A 19944-nucleotide genomic window follows, 5' to 3' on the forward strand; every position below is an offset into this window, starting at 1 on the left:
GATTTTTGTGATTGCAAGGAGGACATAATTGATTTTTTTTGAGTGTGGAATCGATTTGGCTATGTATATGAATTTTTTCATCAGTGGATTCATAACAATATTTATGGTATGATGTTTTTAATTTGTGATCAATTTATGATTTTTGTAATTATGTTATTTGTATAACTTGGGTTCTTAGACGTTGTTAGCGTTTATAAGGGGTTGGTGATATATTCATAATAATGTAGCATCGTGGTGGTTCTCGAGTTAACTCGTTTGTGTCGATGTATTTTGGCTGGGGAAGGAATATGAACAATTTTTATTTATTATGTTATTGGAATTGATGTTATCATGATCTCAAAACATGCAGTTTGCATAATCAAAATTGTTCTTTCACTGGAATCATGGAATCAATTATCTTTGCGAGAGAACAAATTACGTGTATTTGATGAAATGACCACGAAACTCGAGCTTGGTTGCTGACCTCTTCGAACTAAACCCAACTTGCCCACGTTCTTTCCTGATTTTGCCAAGCTAAACCAAGTTTTTTTGGTAACCTAGCCGAGCTAAATAGACCTTGTCGAACTTGACAACTTTTTTCTCTGTTGTCGATCTTAATGCAGTTTGTAGAGCTTAAATAGAGTTCATATATGATTGGATTGGACATGGATAGTGCCTACCCTCTATTTTAACGGATATCCGGTTAAAAAATATTTACGAGTAATTTAAAACTTATGGATACTTATGAATACATGAAAATATTTAAAAATATATATTTTATAAATTTTTAAAATAAAATTACAAAAAATATATAAAATATAATATAAATTAAATTTTTAATTAAATTTAATCTGATAAAATATAAATTAATTTTAATTTTAATGAAATTTAATTAATAAAATATAAATTAATTTTTATTTTTTTTTTGTCGGTATCATATGGTCGCGGGTACGCTATACTTGACCCATTTATAAACTGTTATTAAAATACCCATAATTTGTTATTTGCGAGTAATACATACCTTCACATACCAACTATTACTTTATTTGCATATATCTGAAGATACATGTATTTTTGCCATTTCTAAATGTATTGAAACATGTGGCCTAGTTGAGAGTAATGAGAATTTTCATTCCCATTAAAATACCAATATTTCAATTTCAGATTCGCCAAATATGACATAATTAGCTTTGAAACTTAAAACATCATCACAATTTTATTCTTAAAAAGTATTTCGGATAATTATAAATATTTAAATTATCTCTCCAAACCTCAATTTGTAAACTATATGAATATATTGAATATATCGAAATAGTTAAATTTAATTTAATTTAATCTAATAAAATATAAATTATTTTTAATTTTAATTAAATTTAATTTAATAAAATATAAATTATTTTTATTTTTATTTTTGTGAGTAATAGATATTGGAAGCCGCAGTTGACTCATTTATAAACTATTATTAAGATACTCTCATTTTTTATCTCGAAAATCTCGAAAATTATATTGTGCACGTACCAACTATTTGCAACAGAATTTATCTACGAATATTGGCACACACATGTATTTTTTTTTTTCATTTCTAAGTGTATTAGAACAGGTTGTGTCACGCCCCAATAATTACTCCGCTGAGTCACCACTGTGCTCCCATTAATGCACCGTGACACGCACACCCTTCCATTAAAACGCACTCACTTTGCATGCAAACTGCCAGATGTCATTTTGGAACGTTCTAAAACGTTAATGGAATCCAAGTGGCAGCAGGCGGTTGGACGATCGTCCTGTGTGGGAAAAGAAATGATTTTCTGAAAAACACTCTTCACATTCCTCTGCACGCTTCATCTTCTTCCTCAAACTTTTGATTTCCAGATTCTCTGCCTTCTCTCTAGAACCTCCACCTTCTCTCTACCATAACTCACTTTCTTCTTCTCCGATTACGTTTCAGAGACCACAGAAACGTTCCCTGCACCGTGAGCTTCACCTTGAACCGAACCATTTCCAGTTCTGGTAAGTTTCACTTGAACGCTCGTCTCTGGAATTTCTGCAAACCGTACTCATCTGCATGCATGGGCGTGAACTCAGTTCTTTCGTTTTCTTTTGTAAATTTTAGTTGAAGAGTTTAAGAGGAACATTGAGAATAGAAAGTCACCTTGGACGAGTAGAAACCACTCATCTTAGAACGTTCACTACTGAATCCGGGTAAGGGGAGCTTATTAAATTTAATTCTTGAGTTATGCTGTGTTGCATGAACGATCCGTGATGTTGCACTGTGTTAAATGCATGTTCTGTAAATATTATTGAGTATGAATTATGATATCAGATTGTACTATATGATTTTGATGAGGAAATATGCTATGGTTTGATTTATTGGAAACATGAACTGTATGATGAGATGATGCAATGAAAATGTTTGATTTGTACTATGATAGGAGTGAATTAATGCATGAAAGTTTTGCTGGAAAATATGGTTACTGTATGTGGAATTTAAATATGAGAATCCTATGAAAATGAACGTTCGTTATCGAAACGGTCTTTGACCGTTCGGTATTCGTAGTAAATTCTTTGAATGAGTCGAACCCTTTCATTTGGAAAGGATTATCCTCGAGGACGAACGCCCTCTTATATAGTTTTACGTTGTGCGTTCGGCCAGACGTAAACATCACGAGTGTTGTGTGAGAATTGAGAAGCCTGATAATATCCCTTTGAACTCTTAGTCAAATTATTAAAACATAAACTTTAAATATCTCATCTTATATAAATCCCAATTTTCTATGATTTTGAATTCAGCTAAGAGCCTCGACCTGAAAACGTACGTCCTAAGTGGCGCTCGGTCTTATACCGAACGCTCGTCCCAACAGTGTAAATGATAAGTAGCGCTCGGTCCTTTACCGAACGTTCGTTCCTTCCGTAATTATCAACGAGCGGTAATAGCGTTCGTCCTAAATTGAAATAGCGTTCGACCATAAATTTAAATAGCGTTCGTCCAATAGTTCTATTGATGTTCGTCCAAGACCTCAGTGACGTTCGTCCAAACTTCATTAAATGCCAAATTTTGCGCTCGGTCATTGACTAGTGATTTGTCTCCTGAATTAACTCGTGTTCGGTTTATTTATCTAAACAAGTTTGTGATATGTCTATCCATTGGATTCGTTCCAGAGTTATTGAACTAAAATTATTCTAAGTATTATTTGGATCGTACTAGAGTCAGTTAATCTAACTGATTCAAAGGAGTCTTTTCTCGGTCTCACTCTGAACGTTCGTCCTTGTTATGAAGGGGAGTGAACGTTCGTCTTTTAAGAAAGTGGAACATAGAATGAAAATGTATTTAAGAGGATGAATTAAGATGTGCGAACACTATGAGAACTGAAATTGTGATTGTGGATTTTGAACGAGCGTTCTAGGGTGGAACGACTCTTGAATGGATATTGAGATTTGTAAGTATGAACGTGGTAAGCTTAGATGGTGGTTCATCCTGATATTCCGTGAGTGCTCGTTCTCAAGTAGAGAGGAGTATGTCATGCGTGGGAATGGCAGGAGGTCTAGTCCATAACTGTAACTTGGACAGAACAGACTAACCTCAGGTGGCTACTGATGAGCATTCCAGTTACCCACCTGGGTGCACGGACGCCTTAGCTACACAGGATTCATACAGTCCGGACGGTCGGTCTAGTATCAGGTTTTGGATGGAATTAATGTATGATTTGAATGTATGTGTTGTGAATTTACTTGCTGAATTTGATATGTATGAAATGTATGTTTGACTTGAATTAAATTCAATAAGCTTACCCTTGCATTTCCATTGTGTTGTCTTGTCTATGTATATCCGTCTTGTCGAATGCAATGATCATCCGTGTGGATGTGAGCAGAGGGAGGTGCGTCTTTGGAGCAAACACTTGAGGAGGAAATCATTGCTGAAGAAAACTTAGTGGAAGTCGAGGTGAAGGCCGAACAGTAAATGCGTTCGGTTTTAGTTAGTGTAGATAAGATATCGAGCGACTGTGAGCGAGCGCTCTTTTGTTGCTGTGTATATTTGGACGTTCGGTCAATTTTTGTAAACCGTTCGTCCTCATTTCTTTTGTAAACGCTCGTTAAATTATACAGAAAAGGCCGTTCGGCCATTTATGAATTTCTGCTTCTTTTTATATTAAGACTGTTTTGCTTTATTGATATATGTGATTATTCTAAATATATAGTTGATGACTGTATAATTTTGGGATGTTACATGTTGCCTAGTAGATTGCAATGGAAATTTTCGTTTCCATTAAAACACCAATATTTCAATCTTAAATCCATAGACATCATTCTTTCTAGTCAATTATATATAGTTTGTTTTGAAACCTAAAACACCATCATAATTTTATCTTTAAAAAACATTTCAAATAATTATAGAAGAAATAAATATTTAAATTATCCTCTAAACCTCAATTTGTAAATTAGTTGAATATATTGTATATATTTCTAAGTTATTAAATTGAAATTTCGTAATATATAAAATTATAAATTATTATGTAACGTGAATTAAACAAATTAATGAGATAAAATAATAATTACCTCATCTAACTAATAAAAAAGATAAATTACAAGAATTGAATTAAAAATATAATTTTTTTAAATCCTCAGTCGATTGTAATATTTTATTTGAAAGTCAACTAAAATATACCTCACTTTGTTATAAATTTATAACATAATTAAAATTAAAAAATTGTAAAAAGTGATGCCACTGAATTCAGCAAAACAAAGTCGCAATCCGCGTACGCTTTAGAAGAAAATCTCTTACCATTGAAATAACTTATCCACGGTCCTTACTTGTCGATTTACCGTCCCGCGGATCACGAAGCAGAACCGTCGATTAATTCCAAATCCAACGTTAGAGATCAGATTTCAAAAACACACCAGATTCCTCTTCCCGCTCTAATAAATACGCCCAATCTCCCTCTAATCACCAATCGCAATTGAATTCGAAACATCAAATTTCAAAGTCTAGCAAATTTGCATTGAGAAGATGTCAGGTCGTGGAAAAGGTGGAAAAGGTTTGGGAAAGGGAGGCGCTAAGAGGCACAGGAAAGTGCTTCGCGATAACATTCAGGGCATAACCAAGCCTGCAATTCGTAGATTGGCAAGAAGAGGTGGCGTTAAGAGGATCAGCGGTTTGATTTATGAGGAAACTAGAGGTGTTCTCAAAATTTTCTTGGAGAATGTGATTCGTGATGCTGTTACCTACACCGAGCATGCTAGGAGGAAAACGGTTACTGCTATGGATGTTGTTTACGCCCTCAAACGACAGGGAAGGACTCTCTACGGTTTCGGAGGCTGAATATTGCTAACTTCTATTGAATTGTACTTTAGAGTTCATCTTACTGTTTTGTTGATTTGATGGCATGCTTAGGTTCACTGATAGCTGTAAAGTATGCTTGCATATTCTGTGCAACTTCAATTGAAATCAATGGATGAAATATTGTATTCTGGTTCATGTTATTTTGTGAACTTTTCTTTTTTCAATCTTTAGATTTCGAAAATGAATGCATTGTATTCAGCTAATTTTTCTGCTGCCTATTAAACATGCCTTTATTATTTGAGATGGTGACGGTACATTGTAGGAAAAATAATTTGTTCAACAGTATTGAATTGATTTTAGAATTTTAGACTTGGGTTTAAAGGATTGTTGGGCCCGTCCATGTTTTCTGTGGTCCTATTATTTTAGAGTGTTTCATTCTACACCTCCAATATCTCATCCTGCACCTCCAAAAATTCTATTTTTAACCTTCTGACACTCTGCAACTCTAATTTTTAACTTTCTTCTCTTTCTTATTAAAGATATTTTAATAACTATCTTTTTATTTTCTTCTTTTTTTTTATTAAAAACACTCTGCACCACCTTAAAATTAATTCTAGTTTAATTTAAAATTTAAATATTATTTAATATAATTTTATATTTTAATAATTATTAAAATATGATTTATATTATAATAATAGCTATATTAAAAAAATAAAAATAAAAATAAAAATAAAATAATAATAATAATATAAAATTTGACTTAATATATTTAAATATATTAAATTATATTAAAATATTAAAATAAATTAAATAATTATTAAATTGTAAATAAAAACAAAAATTTTTAAAACTTTGTTATCAAAAATCAGTTTTGTTTTTTATTTAAAATTTAATCAATATTTAATTTAATTAAAGTTATAGCATTATTTATTATATTTTTATATTTTAATAATTATTAAAATATGATTTATATTTTTATAATAGTTTTATCAAAAAATAAAAATAATAATAACTGAAATAAGAGTAAAAATAATAACAATAAAAATTATATTAAAAATCACATTTAATATATTTAAATATATTAAATTATATCAAAATATTAAATAAATTAAATAATTATTAAAATTTAAATAAAAAGTAAAATTTTAAAAACGTCAATCGGATATTGACGTCCGAGAAATTTATAATCGGATATGGATATCCGATAAATAAATTTTTCTAAAGTTTTGATTTTGATTTTAATTTTAATAATTATTTAATTTAGTTTAACATTTTAATATATTTAAATATATTAAATGTGAGTTTTAATATTATTTTAGTTATTTTAATTTTTAGTTTTTAATAAAACTATTATAAAAATATAAATTATATTTTAATAATTATTAAAATATAAAAATATAATAAATAATGCTATAATATTTAGTTAAAATAAATATTGATTAAATTTTAAATAAAAAACAAAACTGATTCTCGATAACAAGTTTTTAAAATTTTTTGTTTTTATTTACAATTTAATAATTGTTTAATTCATTTTAATATTTTAATATAATTTAATATATTTGAATATATTAAGTCAAATTTTATATTATTATTATTATTTTATTTTTATTTTTATTTTAATTATTTTATTTTATTTTTATTTTTATTTTAATTATTTTATTTTTATTTTTTAATATAGTTATTATTATAATATAAATCATATTTTAATAATTATTAAAATATAAAATTATATTAAATAATATTTAAATTTTAAATTAAATTAGAATTATCATTAAGGTGGTGTAGAGTGTCTTTAAAAGAAAAAGAGAAGAAAATAAAATGTCTTGAGAAAAAAGTTAAAAATGAAATTTTTAAAAAGGTTGGAGGTGCAGGATGTCAGAAGGTTAAAAATGGAATTTTTGGAGGTGCAGGATGAGATGTTGGAGGTGTAGGATGAAACACTCATTATTTTATGGTCTATTTTCTCCTTCTTGAGGGCTGGGCCATAGGGCTAAGTCTAGGAAATTATATGTCTATATTGGCGATTAGTATATGTACGTATATTTATTTATTTATAAGCATTGGGTTTGGAGATTTCAGCATATATAGACAAATGATATGTAAGAATTATTTATAGCAATAGAAAATTTTCAAATCTAACTTTTTATAGTAACCCGTGCTTATAATATGAATTTAAATTTAATTTAACCCATAAAAAATGAATTTACAAAATGAGCTTTTATATTCTATTTCTGAAGTATTTGAATCTTGATTAAAAAAATACTAATTTCAGTTTTTGCTTAAGAAGTTGAAAATACTTTGTCTATTATTTAAAATAATGATAATTACTATAAGACCAGTCAAAGTAGCAAAGACAAGTCAAACCAAGGGCGCATTCCATTTTCCCCAAGCGTTACGTTGAAGTTAGTGAAAATAATAGATAGGTCTAAATCGATATATTCTCTTCTTCATGTTTTCTTCACACATGCTTTTATATATATTCATTCATTATATTATACTTTCTGATTAATTATTTTTTCTAAAAATTCACAGAACTTAAGCAGGGTAGGAACTTATTAAATAAGGGAAGAGGCTGCACATATTCTTTTTCTGTAATTTTAATAATTTTGAATAATTAGAAACGTACTTATAAAATTATGTTAGAAATGTAGTATGAATATAATTTTTCTTGAAATTGAGTGAGTAGGTTCACATATGGGTCAACCATCCTAATAACATAGTTTCAGATTTTATTTTCTAGTGAAGTGACGCTTGTTCTATTGAAAAATTTGTAAATTACACTGCGTTTGCTGGGGTAATTTACTGTAGATGAGAATTTGCAAAGATGAATTTGTATGGTAAATGGTGTTTGGTTGGTGTGATTTGTGACGACTGAAAAGCAGGTAAAAGGAGTGATTTGCGAGGATTGTTACTTTTTCAGCATCTCGTACTCCATTCCAGCAATTACACTGTGCTATCACGAGTGATATTATTGTGGCTTCCCATGTGAGGAGTTTGGACTGTCCAGAGGCATGCTTTTGCAGTGTCGTTTAGCAGCATAGAGTGTCCTAGCGAGATTCCTGGTTGAGACAACCATTCACTACAAAGGAGAGATTCGTGTTTGAATTTGAAAAAGAAACTTTGACCATTAACACCATTAATAAGACGTTGTTGGTAGATAAGTTTGGTGTGTGTATTAACTGTGAGGGTGTGTTTACTTAGCAGAGCTTTGCACGAGTAAGAGTTGTGTGTGTGCTGAAGTGATCTGAGAGTGAGCAGCTGTGGAGAACTTGAGGTGAGGTCATGTTTCTGGCACACATTTATGTGGTTGTTGCAGGTTGAAGACCTCTGGAAGTGGTGAAGACAAAGACAAGGGTGTTTGGAAGAGGAAGAAGGCGTTTCATGATAACCACGACAGCGGATGAAGAAGACGAAGGAGGAGGAAGAAGGCGGTTAATGATAACGAGGCAAGCGGATGAAGAAGGTGAAAGCTTGAAGCAGAAGAGATGTTGATGTATTCGGTTACCGGGTGAAGTGTATCCGGATCCAAGCTTAGGAAGGTTTTGCTTTGTAGGTGTATTTGGTTATGTTGTTTCACGTATCCGGATCCATATATCCATGACGGTGGTGTGCGGCTTCGTATTTGGTTGTGCAGATGGCAACTCCGTGTTGCGATTCCAGTAAGCGGTTCCCCATAGCTGGAATAGTGGCTCTGTCGTCAAAGTTGAAGGTGCAGAAGCGTGTAACCGACCCTCCATGGGATGATGCTCTTATGATGTTGGTGGCGTGGCTGTCGAACGTCTTCATCCGCCATGGAAGCAATGGTGCGTGAAGGTTGAGGACAAGGCCGTAAAGGATGGAGGTGTGTTGTTACGACCAACATTCGACGGAGAAATGTGGACAAAACGATGACGACGGAGACCAGGGAGATGTGTAGCATGGAGAAGAGGATGAAGGGTCGTGTGGTGGAGGAAATGTGGTGGTCCTGGAATGCAGGCTAAGAGTATGGAGGAAGCAATAATATAGTGAAGTTGATGGGGATGGAGGTGGCATAAGGTGGAGTACGACGGTTGTGTGGAGGGTGAAGGGCAACGTAGAGCAATGTTTTCTGGCGTACGGGTTGGCCGTATATGGCTTCCATTAAACTGTAAATGCACGAGGAATCACATAGGGACATAGGTTGTTTTTCGAAATGGATTTTTATGGCAGCAGGCTTAACCATTTGTATGTGTTTGCAGGTTTTTGTAACAATATCTTAGAATTGGGAAGCAACGAAGTATTTAACGGAGGTGAAGTGAGGGATAACTAAGCTGTCCAGGTTAGGGAGATATATTGTGTGCATTTCCTTTTTTTTTATATTGTTAAAGACAATATTGTTCTTTCCAATGCGTAGCTTAGTACTGAATTTCGTCTTATACTATGATTAGAGGTTCAAAAATCTTGGTGGTTGTATGTTAAAATTTTTTACGCATTAACTGGTTGAGCTTGCTAAGTTGCTGTGTTGAGTCATTCTGTGAAGTTCCTTGGAGTCGCATGTAGGGTGAATTGAAGGTAGATATTTGACAAAGTAATTTATTTTTTTGAACCAATATATGATATAAGATATTGATCTCTTTTTTCAACCGGTTTGGTTTGGAATTGTCACTCATTTATTTGAATATTGACAATTGAAATTAGTATTTTATTGGGATCTTACCGTGAGCGCGTTTTCAATCTTCCTTCAAATATTGGATCAAATCTCAAATTAAAGCTTCCTAAGGTTCTTCAATAGGTATGTTTCATATTACTATATTTAATTATTTTGCATGACTGTGGTTTATTTACTGAATAAATATAATGAATTTTGTTTAATTCTTATATGAATGCATGAATATTGTTAATTAGGATATGATTATATGAATATATGAATTTAATGATATTGTTGATTTTAGTTGTATGTATAAAGTTCATAAATTGTATATATTTTGTTAAGTAAATATAGATGGAAGAATAATTAGATTTATCATATATGGACTGTGAAGATATAGATGATGATGTGGTTGGTGTAGACTTCAATATTATCGCAATGATACGTCAACAATTACAACTTCGTTTAATTATATGTTTGTTTAAAATTAATCAATCTCACTTCCGTAACAAATAAATTGATACTACTTGGTAGTAAATTATATTACAAACAAATACTACATTTAAAAATAAATTCATTTTACTACATTATAATTTGTATAACTTTTAAAAATTAATTTTAAAAATTATTAATAATTTTGGTCTCTTTATAAACATTTTTACAATTAAATATAACATTAATAAATAACATTTTATATTACTTTAATAACTAGGGACATTTTGGTAATCTTTAATTTCTACCAATTAAACTAATTTTTTAAATCTGTCACATCAATCAAATCCTACACTAATTATCACAAACTTTACTTCCAAATCCACTATCAATTATCCACAAATCCACTCAAAAAAACAACAAAAAAAATTACCCTCAAATCCACTCAAATTCATTCAAATCATCTTCCCCAAATCCCTATAAAAGAATAAAGCCTTAAATTAAACCCCATCGTATGTGCTTTCATATTGTTGTGTTTTATAGACTCAACATGTGTTTAAGTATTTTTGTTTTTTCATGATACTTATAAAACTGGTATAAAAAAGAAATGTTTAATATATTATTTGGTCCTTAGTTTGGAGCGTTGTGTTCAAAGTCGTCATATCTTTTAAATTTTTTTACTATTGTTCCATATTTCTTTAAAAACGGTTCAAGTTGGTCCTTTTGACTTACGACATTAAAAACTTAACGGTGTAATAATGTGGCAACTGTGACATGTCCAATTTTTGATTACGTGACAACTGTAACCTGTTCAATGTTTATGCGAGAGAGCCTTCATGATTCTGCACCCTGACTCGTGACAACTCATGGTGGCGCAACGCGTTTGATCAGCAATGAACAAAGAAGAAGTTCTCGTTCTTAGCTTTTGCTCTTTGCAAAGAAGACGAAGATGAAGGACGCATGAAGAGACTTCTTGCACGATGCATGAAGGCACATTGTTCTATGTTTCTGGCTTGTGCAATTTGCAGGTGGATGTCCATGGATACTGCTTGAGAACTAGGGTTTTTGGGATTTGGGTAGCTATTATGTATGTTTATGGTTTGTTGCAGGTGTGAATTTGGTTTCTAGGTGTCGCGATTGCGATTTTCTTGTTCATGTTTTTGGGTTGGAATTTTTGGTTTGCAGTTAGGGACTTCGATTCGGTTCTTTCTTAATGGTGGTGAAGCGCGACGCATGGTGGAGATTTTGCCCTGATTATTGGCCACACGGTTTAGGGTTTCATGGTGGCTAGGGTTTGGTTGGAAGTAGGCGATTTGGGTTTGATTTCTGGATTTTTTGTTGCTTTTCTCTGCTTCGAATTGTAGGTTTGTGTTGATGGTGGTGACAACGGCATGGTGGCCTGAGGGTTTGGTGGTGGCGCCTTTTGTTTTGCGACAGCGGCGGCGGCTAAGGTTTCACAATGGTGGCACAAGGTTTCTGGCCTTAGGGAAATTAGGGTTTCACGGTTCCTCCTGACCTTTTACGTTAACATTGCACATCAAATGGATCACAGTTACCGTGTCATAAAAAATTGGACAGGTCACAGTTGACACATCATCGCACCGTTATGTTTTTAACGTTGTAAGTTAAAAGAATTAACTTAACCGTTTTTAACAAAATATGAGACAATAGTGAACTTTTTTAAAGAGTAAGACGACTTTAAACATAACATCCTAAATTAGAGACCAAATAGTGTATTAAATAAAAAAGAAATATGAACAAAATCTTGTATCTCCGTTATCTTCAAATCTTCAGTCATTCTTGTAAGTAATAATGAGAATACAAGTTGTTAGTAAGTGACTTTTTCTGTTTTATAAATCACACGCACTTAGAACAATTTTGTTTGAATCAGAAGCATATTCAACACTATAATTCAAAAACAGTGATGATCTAGTTACTGTTTAGATGACCCTCTTCCGTATATTGACATTGTAAATCAATCATATGTCACTCTTATGGTCTCTGGCTCTCTTTCGTGAATATTTTTTTCCTTCTTCTTACCTAGAAATTCTTTGTCAGTTTCCAGGAATCCTCAAACAATGTCTTTTCTTCCATTACAAGAAAAAACATGTTCTTATTTTCTGACTGACAGCTACATACCAAACTCATCTTGTTCATCAATACTTTCTTGGTCGTAGTTTTTGCTGTTTTGAAAAAAAAATTCATAGTCTAGTCAACATCATTATTTTCAAATGACAAATTATCATTACCTTCTCCCACATTACATTCACAGTTTAAATTGCTTAAATTTTAACTTTTTATGACTTGAGCCATCTGTATAAACAGTGACCCATTTCAAAACATTTGCACTTTAGAAATAAACAAAGGTTGATTACTCATTTTTCAATTATTAAAATCTCATCCGAATACTTAAATAGAAACACTTTTCAGAATAAAAGAAAACAGATCCACTGTTAAACATTTTTTATATCAAAAGTTCGTTTGATCATAATCAGTAACTTGTGTCTTTCATGTTACCTCCAAAAAAACACACATTATGAGAAACAGTAGAATAGTTTATAACAATTTGTGTATTAGGAAGGATCAAAGGAAAACCGCGTGCTGACTATGACTGCCACATTCCGGTCAAACTCCAGCTGGCCATGGACCTGGAATGGTTTTAATGCTTTTTTTTTTCTTGGCTGGTGATCCTTTGACCTGTGGGATGTAAAATGTAGGACTTTTAGTTATAAAATAATAACTTCAACTTGCAGGAAGCAGATTCACATTGGAAGAACAAAACGCATGAAATGGAAGCCTTTGAGATCATCTTCCTTTTGATATTTGGTTACAAGAGATGATATGGAATAGCATTAGCTTCTGCAAATGAAGAAAACCCCAGTTCACAGTTTGCATCAATCTAATCAAAGAAAAAGGAATGTTGGTGTCCAAGATAGAGGTGCAGGGAATGGCACACGGAAGCGCAGTGATGAGAACCATTCTGTTCTGACATATTTCAATTCCGTCAAGAATTTTTTTTCATTTTTTCTATCTGGGAAAAAAAAAATTCCCTCAGAAGCCCCTCAGAGTGATGACGGAAAGACCACACACAAGGTTGGAGGGGTATCGTGTAAGTTTCTTGAATAAAGATCTGTGCTTTCTTCTCTGCAATTTGGTTATGTGAGTTGATTTCGTAGTGTATCTGTTCATGGTCAAGGCAACCCTTTGTTTATGTAAAGATTGTCAATGCTTATAGGGTTTTCTATTTAGCTTAGGGCATGGTCATGTGTTTGTGAGATTGCGTTTTGATGGGTTTTCCCAAAACTAAATTTCATTGTAATTTGCAGCTTCCGCAGATGTATCGTCTGATAGTTCTAGGAGTTCATCAAAGTATGTATTCTCTCAATCCTCTGCATCATCTGGCACTTCAAGTAGCCAGCTTGGAGTTGGGAACTTCACCTTTGAGGAAATTTACAAGGCAACAGCAAAATTCTCTCCGGACAATAAGATTGGGGAAGGTGCGTTTGGAACAGTGTATAGGGGAAGGCTTTATGATGGATCCCTCGTGGCTGTGAAGCGTGCCAGGAAGGTATCACATAACATAATGATGTTCATCTTTCTGGACTCTTTTCAATTGAAGTTGAAGTTAGAGAAGCATGTTCGTAATATGTGAGACTGATCATGTTTTATCTTTAGCTTTTATCAATGAGCCTGATATAGGAAATGTTTGTTGACAGGATTTGCAGAACAAGAACTTAGCTGAGTTCAAGAATGAAATAAACACCTTATCAAATATTGAGCACAGGAGCCTTGTGAGGTGGCGTGGGTATTTGGAGCATGGAGATGAAAAGATTCTTGTTGTTGAATATGTTAGTAATGGAACTCTTCGAGAACATTTAGATGGTGAGCCCAGTTTATAAAGAAACTCTAATGATTTCAGCAATCCCTCATAGTCTATATACTGCCCTGTGGTACAGTTATCAAATAGTGGATTCTCCAAACCTGTTTGAAGAATAAACTCAGTTTTGTGACATGTTTGGTTGTCTTCAAAAGTCAATTTTTGTCTAAAAGTAGTTTTTGTATAAGCAAGATATTGGTTGTTTCTGCAAAAGTTGAACTATGTTTGCAACCTTTAATCCAAACATATGTCACTTGTTAAATGCAGGTTTTCGGGGAAATGGACTTGAAATTGGTGAGCGTCTGGACATAGCCATTGATGTAGCTCATGGAATTACTTATCTTCACATGTACACAGGTATGTGTCATTAGAATTAGATTACAAAATGATAAATGTGTTACAACAGATTTTGGATGGCTTAATTATTGCAATGTATCTACAAGTGTTCCTGATAAAGTAATAATTTATAATCTTGTTTGTGTTCTTAATGTAGAATGTATGTGTTTGATTGACAGATCATCCAATTATTCATAGGGACATCAAAGCATCAAATATCTTAATCACTGATAAACTAAGGGCCAAAGTAGCAGACTTTGGTTTTGCTAGGTTGGGTTCAGAAGACCCTGCTGCAACCCATATTTCAACTCAAATAAAAGGAACAGCTGGGTACATAGATCCTGATTACATGAGAACCCATCATCTATCTGAAAAGAGTGATGTCTATTCCTTTGGTGTGTTGCTTGTTGAAATGATGACAGGACGACATGCAGTTGAACCAAAGAGACCTCTTAGTGAGAGAGTTACAATTAAATGGGTAAGTTGGTCCAATCTATCCAATGCATACAAAAATAACTAGGTTATAAGAACATGAGTGGTTTTAGAATAATTTTTTATTGGTTAAACTATATCTCATAAATAAATAAGAGTTAAGTATGTTTTTAGTCCTTGAACTTTGATACGAAATTAAAATTTTTCTCTGATCAAAACTTTGATACATTTTGATCCAAACTTTAAAAAGAATGGATAGTTCTTTCAACCAAATTACATTAAACTTTGTTGACATGTCAAAGCGTTTCCATATTAACACCGAAGCCAGGACGTATCAAATGAGGTAAACAATGCTAGTATGAAATGTGGTTGACAAAGATTATATATATTCATTTTTAAAGTTTGAGAACTAAAATGTATCAAATTTTCATACAAGGATGAATTCCAATTTTGTGTTAAACTTCAAAGATTAAATAAACTATGTTTCTGAGAAGCTATTAGTTTGTTTAGCAAGTTAGACTTAGATTTGTGAACAACCTAAAATGCAGCATGCCACTTTTTGTGTTTTATAATGATCATTGCAATGAAATTGTGAGAACAAAGTGCACTACAATGAACTCTGAGCTGATATAGTTTGCATGCCATGCAGGCAATGCAGTTGTTGAAACAAGGAGAAGTTGTGATTGCCATGGATCCAAGACTAAAGAGAAGTCCAGCATCAAACAAAGCAGTACAAAAGGTTATGAAGCTAGCTTTCCAATGCCTTGCACCGGTGAGGCGATCACGACCATCTATGAAGAGTTGTGCAGAGGTTCTGTGGGAAATCCGCAAAGATTTTACAGATAGAACATCTTCTCACACTCATAATGGTTCTCACCATTCTGCAAATTTCCCTCAAAGAGATGGGAGGAAGAATAGGCATAAGACATATGGTATTGAAGATGGTAAAGGCTATAAGTTTGTATCGGCATAATCAATTTCACATTGGAAGTTTGTTCATTGATTGTTCAGATAGTGAAACTACAGCTCTCGTTTGTATAATGTTCCTTTTTTTTGAAGCTGTTAGTTTGAGAAGGTTTTCCCTCTTCCATTTTGAAATTCTCAAGGTTTTAGATTGTTGAGAGTGGAAGGTATGATTTGTTTGTAACCCAAATGGGTAAGATTGCCAAGTTAAGGGACACTCATCAGCTTGAATTTCAGGGTATGCAAGTTTTTGTCTTCTGTTCTGCATTTTATGTCATAGCTTGGGTGTTCTGTAGAGTCTGTTGTAAACAATAAACAGTGAAAATATTTTTCTTTTTTTTATAAAAATGAGAATCTATTATTTGACTTCAATAATATGATTGTAATATTTAGAAACTTATGATTAACATGGAGCAATCCATATTATATTTAATTAATGAAAACTAGCATGTGTATGTTTTTTTATGATAATAAAAAATAATAAAATTGTTATTATTTTTATTACGTAAATTAAGTATATTTTTTTATAATTTTATAATAAATAGTTTTTATTTATTTATAAAAATTAAAAGATAATTAAGTTAAAAAAGAATAATCAAATTAAAAAAGATTAAATTTAAAAAAATCACATAAAAGATAAATTTGATAAAATAATCATTTTCATTTAAAGGTGGAAAATAGATAGGAATAGTAAGTTATTGAGAAAAAAAGTTTAATTTTATTTAGTTTTGGTTTTCAATTATAATTTTTAAAATAAAATGTCTTAAAAAATGTGCTTGAAATGACTTTTTCAATATTGTTTTAAAAAAACAATATTTAAATTATTTTGCATTTATTTTAAAAAAAACAAATCATGAATTAGATTTCAGTTTCAAATTCAACGTCAATATCTTGAGTCACCATCATATATACCTTTAAGGTGGTCTTAATATATAAGATAGAAGATGTTTAAACTTGGAAAGTAGTTGTTGGAACTACATTGAAAGAATCTTTATTTTTGTGAGTCTTATAATTAATTTCACAAGTCAGTTCCTAACATATTATCTTCATCAAATTATAACTTTTTTTTCTGTGACTTTTTCAAATAATGTCATAGGAGATAACAAAAGTAATTTGAACAAGATATTTTTTTCAAACAATTATTTTGTTAATTTTGTTTATATTTCAAACATAATGCTAACCATCAAAATCTGCGGTTACAACCATTAAAACATATTTTTAAAGTGATTACAGTAATTATTGTTTTTAACTAATCTATTTCAAAACTATACATTAGAAGAAGAAAAAACTAATCTTTAAAACCAAAATCACCCTAAACTAAACAATAACATGTAAAAATAGCGATGATACGATCACATCAAAATATAATTTTAAAATCAATCATGTCGTTTAGACTGTGTTCTTTTGGGTAGATTTGGGGGAGATGATTTAAATGGATTTGAGGATAATTTTTTAGTTGTTTTTTTTGAGTGGATTTGTGGGTAACTGAGAGTGAATTTGGAAGTAAAGTTTGTGAGAATTAGTATAGGATTTGATTGATATGATAGATTATAAAAATTAGTTTAATTGGTAGAAATTAAAGATTACCAAAATGCCCCTAGTTATAAAAGTAATATAAAATGTTATATTTAATTGTAAAAATGTTTATAAAGAAAAAAAAATTATGAATAATTTATAAAATTAATGTTTAAAAATTATAAAAATTAAATAATCAACTTATTTTTAATAAATTAGAAAATATAATATACCTAATTTTATTAAAATGTACATCTTTTTAAATTATAATATTAAAATAATTATAAAAAAAACTGAAAAATATATATTGCGTAACCGGTTACGCGTTCGCCTAACCGGTTACGCGTTCGCATAACAGGTTACGCGTGTGCAAGCAAAGTTCATTCTTCTCTGTAACCGGTTACACTCTGCTGTAATCGGTTACACTCTGCTGTAACCGGTTATTAATGTGCAGAATCGAATAACTTTGTTATTCTTGGCTGATGTATGGAAGCAAAGATGGGTATATCAGTCTTTCCCTCGTAAATCATCACAAATCTTCTCATATTTGCGAGATGAGCTGAACAGTGCAATCCCGCAAATCAGCGGATATCGTCTCACCAAATCGGTGCAAATCCACCAAAACGAACAACGTTGCTTTTCGTAATCCATTATCACTAATTTACGTGAATAGTATTTTCCCTCCAAACGAACACAACGTTAGTCTTCTAGAAAGTATGGAGTATTGATTATGACAATTTGAAACTCACAATTTATTTTATTATTTTGTTCAATATAAAAAATTATAATATATTATTAAGTATGTGTGATTTGTCATACATACGTTAGACAGTATTAAAATATGAATATAGTGTTTTAGTATTTTATTCTTAATCTTTTACATACAAGTAAAAAGAATATGGGGTTCACATAAAGTCAATTTTCAAACTAAAAGCTTTGTTGTTTTTCTAAATAACAGAAAAATACGAGATATTGAATAAGTCACAATTTTAAAATTAATAATATATTTAAACTTCACGAGTTATTTTGTGAGTGAGATAAGTCAAATCAAATTTAAATCACAACATATTTTAATCTTTAGATAATATTTGAAATATTATTCATGCCGATTTCAAAATTGATGTATTTAGATATATTTAGATATAATAAATATATGAGTTTTGAGCTACACTTCATATTTAGTTATGTTTTTTTTTATCAGCAAAATCTTTTGGTGCTGTTACAGCCATACAAATTTTAATACTTAATAACTAGAAAAAAATCTGTTCACTGTAACGTAATATTGGAAGTAAGTACTGATATTTTGAATTTTTGAAGTGAAATTGTTGAATAGTGTCTCTATAAATAGATGTTGTGGGATGAAGACTATGATCTAAGGGAAACACAAGATTCCTCAACACTTTCTCCTATCTCAAAGGAATTTCTTAAAGTAGCATGCTCTCTCTTCATCTTCTGCCAATATCAACAATTCCATTAAGCAAGCATCTTTCAACAAAGTAAATGGAATGAAAGATGAAGGTAAATCATCATTATTGTGAAATAAGTATTTTTGAGCATGACTGGCAATTTGTAATATCACGTCTCATAAACGATTTGCTAGTCATGTTCAAAATTATTTATTTTTCAAACTAATGTATTAAATGTGAAGATCAATGAAGGATTTTTTTTCTTCATTAAATTATTTATACTAAAGTATGATTATGTATTTTTGAGTCTAGTATTGAAAAAAGTAATTCTAAATTTCATATTAGATAAACATCCATAAAAAATTTTTTGTGATGTCAACTATTTATGTAAATTGAGTTTAAGATTTATTAGTGTTGACTCTTTTTAATAGATTTTGATTTTCTCTCTTTTAATGTCAATCTTCATAATAATATTTATTATGTGAATATTTTATTAAAGAAAGTTTAATTCTAAATTGTATTTTAATATTTTTTTTTCAGAATCAAATTATTATATATATAAAAAAATCTATCAGGATTTTCTTGTGGTATAGTTATAATTGATTCAATAATATTTATGTTTGAGCAAGGTGGAGATAAATAAACATTGATTTCAAACAAACCAGTATTGTTGTTGGGCATGAAAGTTTTTGTCCACTACTGGGCTTTTTTTTTTCTTGGAAAGGATTGTACGGAATTGTAAACCTACGATCGTCGTATAGTTTTAGATTGTGACAAGGGTGTTGCTCCCTCCACCATCACATCTTTCTCCCTCCACCTCTCCTTTACTATTTTATCCATTCACAATCTATTTCACTAATAACCTATTCTAGTCAATAAAATACTCGTGGTGCAGTGCGTGGAGTGGTGCACGTATTTAATAAACCTTGAAATAAAATCCTAAAATAAAAAACGTAACCGACCTTTGCAACGGTGCAGTAACCTTTAAAACGGAGATTCGTTTAACTCACGCTGGTTGACGCTCCTCGATATTCCTCCACACCACGGCGACGACGCTCCTTCACACCACGGCGGCAATAGAAGCTTTCAAACAAAAAAAAATTGGGAAGAAAAAAGAACGGAA

The 19944-nt window shown here is 31.4% G+C and overlaps 2 protein-coding genes across 2 annotated transcripts; both read left to right on the top strand.

The window, feature by feature from the left end:
* The first annotated feature begins 4907 nt into the window (after positions 1–4907).
* LOC148198674 (histone H4) lies at positions 4908–5449 on the top strand. Its single transcript, XM_088091578.1, has one exon. The coding sequence runs from the start codon at positions 4982–4984 to the stop codon at positions 5291–5293; it is 312 nt and encodes a 103-aa protein (XP_087947704.1). The 5' UTR covers positions 4908–4981; the 3' UTR covers positions 5294–5449.
* A 7519-nt stretch (positions 5450–12968) lies between these two features.
* LOC124838371 (calmodulin-binding receptor-like cytoplasmic kinase 2) lies at positions 12969–16167 on the top strand. The gene is made up of 6 exons (XM_047313961.2): positions 12969–13401; positions 13619–13860; positions 14009–14174; positions 14437–14526; positions 14685–14983; positions 15587–16167. The coding sequence occupies exons 1-6, from the start codon at positions 13158–13160 to the stop codon at positions 15908–15910; spliced, it is 1365 nt and encodes a 454-aa protein (XP_047169917.1). The 5' UTR covers positions 12969–13157; the 3' UTR covers positions 15911–16167.
* Positions 16168–19944: the final 3777 nt, after the last annotated feature.

The sequence above is a fragment of the Vigna umbellata genome, chromosome 5, assembly GCF_029865625.1.
Source record: "Vigna umbellata cultivar VRB3 chromosome 5, Vumbellata_1.0, whole genome shotgun sequence".
In the NCBI taxonomy this organism is placed as follows: domain Eukaryota; kingdom Viridiplantae; phylum Streptophyta; class Magnoliopsida; order Fabales; family Fabaceae; genus Vigna; species Vigna umbellata.

What these genes read in the sequence shown, in the direction of transcription:
- LOC148198674 (XM_088091578.1), top strand. Translation starts at nt 4,982, where the DNA reads ATGTCAGGTCGTGGAAAAGGTGGAAAAGGTTTGGGAAAGGGAGGCGCT.
- LOC124838371 (XM_047313961.2), top strand. Translation starts at nt 13,158, where the DNA reads ATGAAGAAAACCCCAGTTCACAGTTTGCATCAATCTAATCAAAGAAAA. An exon ending in CTGTGAAGCGTGCCAGGAAG is followed by an intron (nt 13,861 to 14,008) that starts GTATCACATAAC and finishes GTTTGTTGACAG; the next exon opens with GATTTGCAGAACAAGAACTT. An exon ending in TCTTCGAGAACATTTAGATG is followed by an intron (nt 14,175 to 14,436) that starts GTGAGCCCAGTT and finishes TGTTAAATGCAG; the next exon opens with GTTTTCGGGGAAATGGACTT.